Source organism: Athene cunicularia, assembly GCF_003259725.1.
Source record: "Athene cunicularia isolate RWA chromosome 3 unlocalized genomic scaffold, athCun1 chr3_part1, whole genome shotgun sequence".
NCBI lineage: Eukaryota > Metazoa > Chordata > Aves > Strigiformes > Strigidae > Athene > Athene cunicularia.
In genome coordinates this window covers 96,603,560-96,616,603 of record NW_020799097.1, presented here as the reverse complement: position 1 = coordinate 96,616,603, position 13,044 = coordinate 96,603,560, and the positions used below count along the sequence as shown (strand labels likewise).

At 37.1% G+C, this 13,044-nt stretch overlaps 1 protein-coding gene across 6 annotated transcripts in view; it reads left to right on the top strand.

Annotated features, from left to right (window-relative positions):
* Positions 1 to 13,044, top strand: part of PPM1B (protein phosphatase, Mg2+/Mn2+ dependent 1B) — a 50,085-nt gene that overhangs the window by 19,832 nt on the left and 17,209 nt on the right. For 3 of the 6 annotated variants that reach the window (XM_026844808.1, XM_026844804.1, XM_026844805.1), the window contains 3 exons: positions 5,894 to 6,757; positions 8,147 to 8,164; positions 8,630 to 8,747. In XM_026844808.1, the coding sequence (XP_026700609.1) occupies positions 5,912 to 6,757; positions 8,147 to 8,164; positions 8,630 to 8,747 (982 nt within the window). In that variant the 5' untranslated portion in view covers positions 5,894 to 5,911. The remainder of the gene's footprint in view (positions 1 to 5,893; positions 6,758 to 8,146; positions 8,165 to 8,629; positions 8,748 to 13,044) is intronic. The other 3 variants (XM_026844810.1, XM_026844809.1, XM_026844807.1) reach the window with 1 other exon arrangement.

The following is a 13,044-nucleotide window of genomic DNA, read 5'->3' as shown; positions in this document are numbered from 1 at the left end:
TCTATCTATCTATCTATCTATCTATCTATCTATCTATCTATCTATCTATCTATCTATCTATCTCATGCCTCATCCATGACTGGTCAGCACTGCTGCTGTTTCAAACTGTCCCTGTTTTTCTCCCTTAGGTTTCACACTGGGTGCTTTGAAACAAAGAGACTAAAAGGAAAACTCAGATAAAGGACCAAAATGAGGAAACACCGACATTTGCCCTTTGTGGCAATGTTTTGCCTCCTACTCTCAGGACTTTGCTTGGTTCATGCCCAGCAGCAAGCAGGTAAGACTGGACTGCTTTACCCAACTTCGCTCCCATGCAAATGTGCCGCTAGTTCACACCGAGACATTTGCACTGTTTGGTTTTTAACATGCATGTCGATGGTATGTTGTGGTTTACCTTCTGCTCCTCAGCTCCCACTCAGCTGAGGGTCCTTTCGGACCCAGACCTTGGCCAACACGTGCTGTGCCTTCCTGAGCATGTCGCTGGCCAGTGGCGTGCCTTTGAGGATGCTCTGTGGGGGACAGGGGTGTGGGACATGCACCCAGGGTGGCCCCGAGCAGGTTTTCTCCTGGGCAGAGCTGTTTTGCCCTCCTTGCATGTGTAGGAGGGAATTCTACGGCGAGATGAACACTGCCACTGACCTGAAGAAAAGCTGCTTGATTTTTTTTTAAGAGGAAGCGCTGGTGTCTTAGGAACCATAGCTGGTGTTACGGGGGGACAGGAAAAATATGGAAAACTCATGCCAGCACCTAGGCTGCTTAAACTGAGCAGTTCTTTCTTCCTTGAGCACTACCGCGGAATCAAAAAAAAAAAACAAACAAAACAACACGGGGAAAACAAGAACACTAGGGAGCAGTGTGTCTGTAGTGATGAAAGTTTGGGCCAGATTAGAAAAGGTTTATCCAGCACATTGGGAGAAGTGATTATTTCCCTTCATTTGGAACTGATGAGGCTGCATCTGGAATGCAGTGTAGAGTGTTGGCCCCCAGTACAAGAAGGGCATTGTCACAGTGGAGCAAGTTGAGCAGAGGATCACTCTGTTACTTAGGGGCTGGAGCATGTGATGTATGAGGAGAGGCAAGAGTTGAGTTGTTTTCAGTGTGGTAGAGAAAAGGTCGAGGGTTAGATCCAGTTGTGGCCTTCGGCTGTGTAATGGAGTTGTAGTGAAGGAAGAGCGATGATTTTCCCAGAGATGTGTAATGAAAGACTTAAGAGGCAGCGAACACAGGTTGCACGGATAGGAGTTCTCATTATGAATGTGGTCAGACATGAACCACATTCATACCACAGCTCAGAGGCTATGGAATCTCCATCCCTGGGAGATGTTCAAAACTCAACAAGGTCCTGAACAGCCTTTGGTGTTGGATATGATATTGATTGAACTTTGAATATGAGTTTGGATGAGAAGCTCTAGAGGTCTCTTCCAGCATGAATAACTGTGGATTCTGACCTGACATTATGTAGCTGCTTGTGTCAAGATTGACTCGCATCTAGCCTAGTATGCTTAGAATAAGAGATGAAAAGAACAGGTTAGACCAGTGATAGGCTTTGCCTTGTGCAGGATTTTTACAACTCGGTTTGGCTGAGCCTCATTTTTAGGTGGTCAAGTCTGTTTACTGGTCTAGTCTGAGATGTTAAAAGAAGGACAAAACTAGATGTGAGTACCATGGTACTGTTTTTTCCAGTGGAACTGTTTTCTTTTTGTAACCTTTCGTTTTTGGAGAAGACAAGTAGAGTTTTGACTTGTGTTTTGTTTAGATCTATTTGCTGCTGCTTTTTAAAAAGCTGTTTTGCTAAAAGAGTAATGTTTGGTGTGATACTACAGATTTCATTAAAATACCTGATTTATTTAACTAATTTGTACATAGGTTAATACACAGCTGAGTTTACTGGTATAGCTGTGTGTATTGTCACTGTAGATGTGAAGTTCAGATTACATTTGTGCAAAACACCCGATAGTATACTGTACTCACCTGTGTGCCATATCATTGCTTGTTCTGTAACTTCCTAGTATTTTTAAAATTCTAAAAAGTTGTTACTCTTAAAAATGAAATTTTTAATGGAACAGGCATATATCCATTTTAAGTTGTCTTTTTGCCTTACTATCACTGATAATTTTGATAGAAAATATGAGTTTCAATGAGTCAGTGAAATCACTGTTTCTTCCATGCTCACTGAAATGGCGTGACTTTGTCAGCTGGTCTTCAAACCAGTTGTTGCCTTGTAGAGTCTACATAATATACACAGTGATAGAAAGATTATTACTTCTATATGTTTGGTGTCTTTTATAGGACCAGCAGTAAGTTGATTCTTAGACTTGCCGTTTTCTTACTGATTGCAAGTCAATCTCTGAATCCTTTATTAGAAATTTGTAGTATTGAATAGGATATTTAGAATATCAAGAATATCATCTTAACTAATACTATCTTTCTCTTCAGTTTCTCTCTCCTGTGCTGTAAAAAGTGAAGCTACTTAAGAAATATGTAAAGCTGAGATGTGACACGTGACATGGGGGTTTTTTAAACAGTATTTTTTATATGTGAAACGCAACACTCAATACTGAGCTCATGGGCTTTTGCAGTTAGGTAGGTTAGGCTTTATGACTTCTTCAACACTTTAGATTTTAAGAACGTAAGGGCATACTTAACTGAATTAAAGGAATCTCATACAAGGTCTGAAGTGTTGGAGGACTCTTGTCATTTTGGCAGCATTTCAGTCCTGTATTACATTTTTAGTATTAAGAATGCTTTTGTGTGCTTTTAAAATAGCTTTATATTGTGTATAACTTGTGAATAAGTGGTCAACGGCTATTAGAACTCTTTCATGAATCTCCTTTACTGATGTTAGTTGAACTATTAAACTATGTGGAAACTTGTTCAGCTCTTAACTGAGAACATCAGTTGCTGAGAACACTTGTGGTGGTGTGTAGCACTGACTTGCTTTGCTTTTATGACACCAGTTGACACAGCCTTTTTTTTTTTTTCCCCAAATCAATCTGATCTTTCAAGAGAAGGGGTCGTGAAAAACATTTTGCCTGGGTATATCACCAAGTAATGAAAACCTCATTTTGCTGTGTATTACTTCCACTGATTTGCAGTGTTACAAATATTCTTTTTACATTAAGAGGGGTAAAATGATGATGCAAATAATTGAACAGAATGTAATTTACTGCTTTTGCTTGAAAATTACATGCATTGTGAAGCTTACAATGCATAACATGAGGTTGTGTAGTTTTATCTTCATCTTTGCTAGCCAAGGTAGTACAATTAGAGGCCAGTGGATGGTGAATACAGAGATAAAGAACACAGTATTTGTGGTTTCTTGTTTGTGGAATTCTTTAGATAATACCATAAAACTTGGAAGGTGGGGGAAGTTTAGGAGGGATAGTGTGTTTTTTTTGAAAGGGCTTAATCACTTTTCAAGTTGTTAAATGTATAGAAAGTATTTTGAGAATGTTATATGTGAGTTTGAAGTCATTCTGTAACTTGCTTTTTTGTATTAGATGTGCCATTATCTGCCAAATTGGTACTTCTGGTTTTGCTTTATAAAGTCCAATTTGAGGACTGTTTATGTTTATATGGAGTAAAATAAAATTGACAACAACCTTTGAACTTGGTGTCTTAATTTTGGTTTTACTATAGATTCTGCTGCTGAGGATATGTACCTTCTATATGGAATGCCCAATTTGGAGAGCAAAAGAGGCTCAGGACACTTCCTTTGGTGTCACACAATTCCTTTTTTTAATAGCTATTTAAGACACTTGTTACAAGTTAAAAGACTTGTGTCTTGTAACACCAGACTTCACAGCACAAGTTCAGTACATAGAAACAAGTACCTGTAATGCAAGTGCAGAGTTCCCTAATAAATGAGAAATAATCAAAAATCATGCTAGTATCTCATAGCTGAACTAGAGAGGATAATTTCATAGTGTTAGCATTTATACTGTACATGCAAAACCTCAATTTCTAGATGACTGTTTAAGAATTCATCTTCTCTAGCAAATCTTTCTGAACCTGGAATCTTGCTAGTGATTTATTCCACGTGAGAAGAGGTAATTTAAAGACTTGTAATTAAAACATAGCATAGTACTCAAACATAAGAGCTATTTAAATTTCTGGCATTTCAGCTATTTGACTTAGCCAGGTCTTTTCTGACTACTTTTTTTTCAAAAAAGTGCATCAAGTTACGTGATGTTCAGGCTCTTAGAGAACCACAATGCTCCTTTTACATGTTAGAAGCAATTGAATCAAAGGCTATTAAACTTAAATTAAGATAGTAAAATTAGATGAAAAAGCAAAACAGATACGGAGTTGCTGCAGTATTTGAGGAAGTTTGTCAGAATTTGTATTAAAGTAAGAGTGGGAGACTATTTGAGAGACACAACTGGTGAGCAAACTGTTGAGATCTGTGTAGTAGTGGGGATCCTCAGCACTTCATGGAGGTCACTGTAGTGGAGAGGTAGTGTGAAGTTGAGATTATTTGGAGGAAAGTCCTAAAGTTTCACCCTAAAAAGGGAGGTGGGGTGCAGAATCTAACTAATCTCTTCCTTATTGCATTGTAATATTTCTTTTTATTGCTTCTGTCAGACTAAGCTGTGTCTACTGAAAATGTGTTTACATGAGGGGGATGGCAGAAGTAAGGATTTCTTAACCTCTTTTTCTGACCTGGTAACAAACTTTTAAACTAGAACTAAATTATCATGACTCTACAGGCTTGGTGGGTATGAGTATGTCAGAGACCTAGTGACTGACTGCCAGTCATGCCAGAATTTTATCAAATTCTTTTTGGATGAAGCTTTCTATAATCTTCATGTCCAGTCAATAAGAGATTCATGGGGCGGTAATTTTCAGCATGTGGTTGTGGTATCTGAGTTTCTGAAGCTTTCGGGAAAGTACTATGGGACATGTGGATTAAAGAATGTATGTTCTGATGACGTTGTGTGGGATCTGTGGATGAAAGAACGTATTCTCAGCTGACTTCATGAAATGCAAGGTAGTTTTTCACATCTACATAGAACTGCTAAGTCTAGCACAAGTGAGGAAGTCGGAAATCTTCTAAAGCTTCAGCATGCGTTACTCACACTTTACCTGCAAGCTTGGTCTCTGGATCTGGGTCTTCTCATATATTTTGAAGGAGGTCTCCAGATATTGAAGAACTCCTAATTTTCTGTGGATTATTTTCTACCCTTAGATAGCTCCTATCACTTGTAATTGGATACATTTTATAATCAAGATCAGTGCATTTTTGAACTTAAAATCACATGTAAGTATATGAACATCTTTTAGAGATGGTAAAAATGAAAATGTCAGTTTTTACAAAGGACTAAGTGTAATTTAAGAGAATCCTGTGAGAAGTTTTCTTTGATCAAAGTGGAATTTGCCACCTTGTTTCCTTTGTCAGATGGTCAATGTTCCCCTACTGTCATCTTTGTCTTGCTTTACAAGAATATAGAAGTAGCACAGTACATGTAAAGCTAGTGAGACTTGTTAGTTCTTATTTATGAAGCATTACCTTTTCTTCATGCCACAATAAAACTGAAAAGAGGAGTCATTTGGTTGTTATTTTTCCAGCATGAATTAATTTCTGCAGAGAATGACAAAACTGGCAGAGCTGCAAAGGTATGTGAACTACTCTGCCTTCATATGGAGAGCCTTTAGTTTTCATGAATAGCTCTTTAAAAGACACAGCACATCACCAAAAAAACCCCACTAAAAAATGCAAACGGGGTAAGTTCATACTTCATGTTATATTATTTTCCCCCCACTATAGTTGTTAACTTCAGCACATGTGCATGCTTTATCACTTGTCCAATAAGAAACACACACAGGAAAGGAAGAGCAAAGCTTATGTGGAGTGGTGGTTTTATAAATAAGACTTTTCTTCTCTGTTTTCCAGATTCAATATTGCATAAACATGGGTGCATTTTTGGATAAACCAAAAACTGAGAAACATAATGCTCATGGTGCAGGGAATGGCTTGCGTTACGGCCTCAGCAGTATGCAGGGATGGAGAGTGGAAATGGAAGATGCTCACACAGCTGTTGTAGGTATTCCCCATGGCTTAGAGGACTGGTCCTTTTTTGCTGTCTATGATGGTCACGCGGGATCTCGTGTTGCAAATTATTGCTCCACACACTTACTAGAACACATCACTAACAATGAAGACTTTAGGGCAACAGAAAAACCTGGATCTGCTCTTGAACCTTCAGTGGAAAATGTCAAGAGTGGAATCAGAACTGGCTTTTTGAAAATCGATGAGTATATGCGCAATTTCTCAGACCTCAGAAATGGGATGGACAGAAGTGGCTCAACAGCAGTGGGAGTTATGATTTCGCCTGAGCATGTATACTTTATCAATTGTGGTGATTCACGTGCTGTTCTCTATAGAAATGGACAAGTCTGTTTTTCAACACAGGATCACAAACCTTGCAACCCAAGGGAGAAAGAGCGAATCCAGAATGCAGGAGGCAGTGTAATGATTCAGCGTGTTAATGGTTCGTTGGCAGTTTCTCGAGCTCTGGGGGACTATGACTACAAATGTGTTGATGGTAAAGGCCCTACAGAACAACTTGTTTCTCCAGAGCCTGAGGTTTGTGAAATTTTAAGGGCAGAAGAAGATGAGTTTATCATCTTGGCTTGTGATGGAATCTGGGATGTAATGAGCAATGAAGAGCTCTGTGAATTTGTTAAGTCTAGACTTGAAGTATCGGATGACCTGGAAAAAGTGTGCAATTGGGTAGTGGACACTTGTTTACATAAGGTATGTAACAGGTTTTTTTCCAACCAACCGTTTCAAAAATTATCTTCCATTTGGATGGGTACAGCGGTTCCTGGCCTACTCTACCCAATCTCCCTCTTCCTTCCCTCAAACTTCTGTACCCATTTGACTATATATCCTTGCTGAAGAATATACAGACTCATCCTTTGTGTCTGGAGAGGTGATAATAAATCTTAATTTTAACAATTGCTGGTTTTTCAGTGCTTGCCTATGGTTCCAGCTCTAACCTTTGTTTTCAAATACAATTTTTTAAAAAATCGTCAATTCTGTGCGTGGTATTTGGCAGTTACTTTTGTTCTTTCAAGTTGGGCAGTGTTTGTATCCTTTGCATGAAACCAATGTTTGCACCATCTCCTCTTCAAGGTATGGTTTGTCATCTGAAGTAATGTCCTCAGATTATTGTTGTAGCTTAGATGGAGAAACACTACTTTTGCATCTGAGCTTGCTTGCACTCCTCAAACTTTGAGTTGGTTCAGAGCAACTACAGGTTGGTCTACAACACTATTTCCAGCATTTCCTCAAAAGTGCAACTCCTACTAGGGCAAATAGAGTTCCTTTGCTAGGCCACAGACCAACATGCAGTTTGGAAGAAAATATTAAAGTGCAGAGTTCTAACACTAAAGGGTAAGTAACTTTTTAGAAATAGGGTTGTATTCCAGCATATACCAGATGTTTTACAATTGGCTTAAATGCTGTGGCTTTACTGATGAAGCATTTGACCAGCCTTTGTTAAAGGATGGTCACTAGTATATTGTCATTAAACCTGAAATCTAACTTCATGTTTATTTTATAAGGTCAGATCCTGGAACTCTGCAGTTTGTAATGATATTAAAATATTTGTTCTCTGTCTTCAGGATGTGAATTTACCACATTATATTAACTGCTCTAAAAGATGGGTGTTCCCATACGCTTGGTACAAAAGGGAATGTAGAATAACTACTGAGTGCTTCTGAAGGAATTTATTCTAATGTCAGATTCCTAGTTAATTGTTTCTGAATAAGAAGTTGTGATAGATGATAGGAACTATTGGTAGGTTGGATTTACACAGATACAATATGCAGTGACTAATGGGGCTTAAAATTCTACCCCCCAAAAAAAGTGAAGATCTTGATTTCAAAACAGTTTAGATTACAGTTCTTCTGGATCTCATTATAAGAGACTTAAACACTGTGGTTTTAAATTTGGCTGTGGATTATAATTTTTAAAATTAAGTATGAGCAGGGAAGTGGTATCAGAGTTTACTAGTGAAGAGCTGGCATTAAAATTCACATGTGAAAAATCTGTTGGCTGATACTGCTGAGCATATGGTAATTTGTAAGGTTAGTTTGGCCATACTAAATAAATTCATATTTTGTACTTGCTTTCTTCAAGCTGCTGTGTATGACACAGGTGCATTCGGATAAACAGACTTGTAATGAATGTAATGTCTTAGGTGAACGCTCCCAAACTGAAATAAAGTAGTAGCTGGAGCTAGCTGTTCTAGTGGTCTAGGATAAGTATTTTGCATTTCATTTTGTAATGTGAGTTTTTTAATTTGGCTTAACATTAAGCAAATGTCTTAATTTCTGACCTGTTTTCTTGATATTATTTTTAAACAGTTGACATGTAAAAAACTCCATTAAATATTTTAAACTTTAAGACTAAGAGTCTACAATAACAATCACTAAAATTAATTTTAGTGAGTAGTTTAGTTGGGAAACTTTGTGGTTCTTACAGATCAAAGTACAGTTTTATTGCAAGGTTTCTTTTTTCCCCAGGTATATCTATAGTACTGCATTTGGAACAAGTGAAAATGACTAGAAAAAAGGAAAATAAGGCTAAAGACCCTAACTTGTCTTTTTCTTTGTCATATAGGGGAGTCGTGATAACATGAGTATTGTACTAGTTTGTTTTTCAAATGCTCCTAAGGTCTCAGATGAGGCAGTGAAAAAAGATGCTGAGTTGGATAAGTACTTGGAATCACGGGTTGAAGGTAAGGAATCCGATTTGTTCACTGGAAATGCTGTCATAACCTTCTTGAGCATGAAGACAAAAACCCTGAAAGCCATCATGCCATTGTATGTTGGGTCAAATTCAGGCCTGGTTACAGCTCTGAATTTTTGTGTATCAGGAAAAATGTTTTAAGCCATGTGGTTAGTTTATCCTGGTATTCTGCAAGCATTTTCTTAATGTGAACTTAAAGTCAAAATGCAACGACTGCCCTTGCAGAGTGTTATGTCAGCTAAGTAAATGGTGATACTACTAATGCTATGCTTATACAATATGAAAAGGGATACTTGTTTGCTTTTTTGTGAAAGTTTTGGACAAAAAGAAAAAGCTGTATTGGGTTTTCATGAAGGGACAACTTGTCTAATTATCCAGGCTTTTTAAACTGCTTTTATTTAGAACAGCTACGAGTTACTTTTCACATGGACAATGTTTTTAAATGCAGTTCTGTGAAAACTTAAATCATCCCTTTAAATTCTAAATGCTTACCAAATGTGTGTGTGCATATGAATAAAAAAACATATAATCATCTAGAACTTTCATGGAGGACTAAACTTAATTCTTGACCAGTTTCATTTAGTCACTAATTGTGTAACTCTCTGCTAATCCAGCAGGTTGAATGCTATTTCTTCCTTTAAGCAGAAACAGTTAAAGGAAAGCTATCTTGACTAAAAAGAAAGGCTTGCCCTTGTATACTTATTCCTTTTCTGCAGTGTTCTTAATGTCAGAAAAACTGACATTTGAAATAATATGCTTTCAAACTGTTGCTTCTAATTTAAAATATTTTATTACTGGTTAAGGCTGTTCTGAGGTCTCACAACAGCTACATTGAAGTGGTCTACTGGTCTCTTCAATCGTCTCAATAATTTTAGTGATCCAGGTATAGCTCAGTTTGGGTAGAATTGACTGAAGTTCAGGGCTGATATTGAAATTTTGCCTTTTCTTAATATGTTGATGTGCTAAGTTAGCATAGGTTTTTGTCTAAGCAACACCTTGTGGCTCTTCAAACTTCAGCAATCTCTTCAGAAGATCATTCAAACACTGTCACCTGTTTATGGTGGTACAATTTACTAACCCATTTTTTGGAGGTATCAGTTATAGCAACAGTATTTAAGGAAGAAAAGAGTTTACTGAAGAGAAAACTGGCTGAGAACTTGTATCCCTCTTGACTTGTTTCAGGCCTGCACTAGAATATTCTGATCACTAGATCCAAGTTTAACTGTGGCTCATTGAGAGGTAGTTCCTCTGTAGATATATAATGAGATGTGTAGCCTTCTTAGATGTGTTCCAAGTGCTGAGACCAGTGGTTTAGCTTTATACTATTGTGTTGCTGTCCTACAGTGATGTTACTTTTTGGTGTTGATATTGAAAACTATGATATGGGCAGTCTACAGGGCTGTTCAGAGTTCCATGAAAGTAATTTTAAATTTGAGTATCAAGATGTTTGGGACTTTGCAGGTCAGAACCAGCATGAAGCTACCATCCTGAGACTTTAACAAGGTCTCAATGACAAACTATAATTCTGGCCACTGACTGCCTGAGCTTGAGCATTTTTTTAATGAAAGAAGGTGTGAATGACCCATTTCTCTCAATGTGGATGTAGAAGCTTTCTAGGTACCCAAGCATGGTGTGTATAATCTGTAGAGATGAAATACTTAATTTCCTTAGAGTTATGTGACGAGAGTTGTTAATACAAGATTCCAGCACTATCACATAGCAGATAGATGCCACATCTGTTTTTCTTGTTAGTTTTAGTTTATTTGAGTATCTGAGACACCCACTGGATTTTTAATTTCCTGGAATGGATACTGAAAGGACTGATTGGGTGTGCCTCTGTTAGAAAGTAGTTCATATCCAAATAATTAGCATTAGGTATAAAGGAGAAGTAATTCTGCACTGTAGGTATGAGGAGATCAGGAATCTTCTGATAGTGAAGAGCAAAAATCCCACAGCTAACCATTCATAACTTTCCTTAATGCTAATTCAGTGTAAAATGCGACAGTGCCATGGAAATGTACATGCTGCCATTGTAACCTGGTTGCTGTGAACAACTGCTAGTTTTGCCACTTAAGTTAGAGAATTTTTTATTAAATGACTTTAATGCTGGAAATGATACTTACTGTAGGTATTTTATAATGTAACTTTTAATTTGTATGAAACAACTGTGAAAATCACCCATGTTCTTTGTCTAGATAGCTTTTTTGTTGCACTCAACCAAATGAGGTTAACTTGGGAATTTTTTTGTAATCTCTGAGTACACTGCTGTTGTGTGTGGTGTCTTTCCCTCTTGTTTAAATGGGTCCTAAATTGAAATGGCATGCATATTTGTGGTTTTTGTTGAGATTAGAGAGCTAATGGTCACTTCAAATGCTAACTCTAGGCATGTTTCTCAGAACTTGGCTTACATCCCAGGCTTCCTAGATGACACTAGTTAAGATAAATGCCTATTATCTTCCTATGTCTGAGTATACAAGCTGTTAGTAAGCTCTGGGAGAGAGCCAGGAGCAGTTACCTTCACTGACAGCAGTCAGGTGTGTGCACAGTGGTTCCTGGTTGGTATTCCCAGCTTCTTGGTGGCTCCTCTCTAGGCAAATAGGTGAAAAATGTATGGAACTGCAGTGTATTTTATTGCCTTCATAAGTGGCTGTTACGAAGGCTGTCAAATAACTTCTGATGAGTGACTGGATTAATGATGTAGGAGGCACTATTTGCTAGTAACAATGCAATGTTGTAGCGTAACTGAGTTACTAATTTAACTTCTCAAAATAAATTCCTAGCAGAAATGTGTTTTAGATTTATTGTTTTTAAAAAATACATGTGCCAAAAAAAGTGAGGAGTTTGTAGTCTGAACTGATGCAGAGCCCTTCCAAATCTAGCTCAAAATGGTTGTTAAGCTTAAGTGTTCCAGAGAAATGAATTACTTCAAAGCTTGGACTTCTCTTGCTTCAGCTCGTTATTCTTTTCCCTGCCCTGCATGAGTTCCCTGTGTCATTCTGTGTTCTACTAATTGGACAGAGTGCAAAGCCTTTAAATGTCAAGTATTTAGCAAGAAATGAGAATTAGCATATTTGAGGAAATTCTGTCAAGAAGCAGAGAAAATTAAGGAAACATACTTCAGAAGAATTTGACATACCTGTTTTCTAACAAATTTTTGTGTTCATAATAAATCTATGAAATTGTCATTTTGACACAGTCTCATTAATTACAAAAGTTGTTGGACTGAGTTTTTACATTTGTGCCTTGAGTATTATTACTTCAGAAATTATAGAGAAGCTTTAACAGAATGTTTCAAACCACTGAGCAGAATGGGGAGAATTATTTGGAAAGATGTTGATTCTCTTTTAAAAGAAATAGTCAAAGGTTTAAATAGTAAGCAGAAATGCTTTTAACTAGGGGAGTATGATCTCAGGTGTTGGAGGCATAAGAAAAGGTTTTAGAAGGTGGGAACATCTTCATGATCAGTAAAGGACAACTGCCATAATCAGTTTTTCATTAACCTTTAGACTAAGTGCAGTCTGGAAAACAGTGCATAAAAGAGCTGTGTCTGAAAGGTTTAAACTGCCTTTAATTCTAAAACCTTAAAAGTCTGGTAGATAAATTGTGATGTTGATAATAGGGATTTGATTATCCTCTAGTTATTTTCAAAAGACAGAAGTAATTTCTTCAGATATATTCTAAGTATAGTTTACACCTTAGGACATTTGTCTTCAAAGAAGTATAGTCATTATAATTCATTTGTAGTTCTGATGCATTTTGAAGTTCTGAACATGGTAAACTAGGCAGGTAAGGTCTGAGAATCTGTTCAGTTACATCAAGTGATTTTGTATATAGTGAGAATCTGTAGTAGATACACTAATGTTTAAAATACCAGACTAGATGATGACTGTTCTTTTTAAAAGGCAAATAATGGAATTTGGACACAGTAACTTAGCATGAGCAACAATGTTTCTGTTATCTGCTAAAGAATTAGCAGCTCACAAGTTATGTGCAGTTGGTTGATATCCAATAACAATTTTATTTGTATCTGTAGTAACATTCTGGAAAAAATTGGCTTGTCTTAAAACTACTAAGCTGCAAAGAGGGAGAAGTCAAAAATACAAGCAATGAGTTCTCTTAGATACTCTGATCTTTCAGTAAGTGACTCATTTAAATCAGTGCGACATTGATGCTTTGTATAAAATCCTTTGGGACTTCCTGAAGCAATTTTAGTTTGATCAATAGTATTTGTTCTTAATGAAAGTGCACTGTTCAACATGGAATATTTTTTTCTGTTCTCTTGTGGA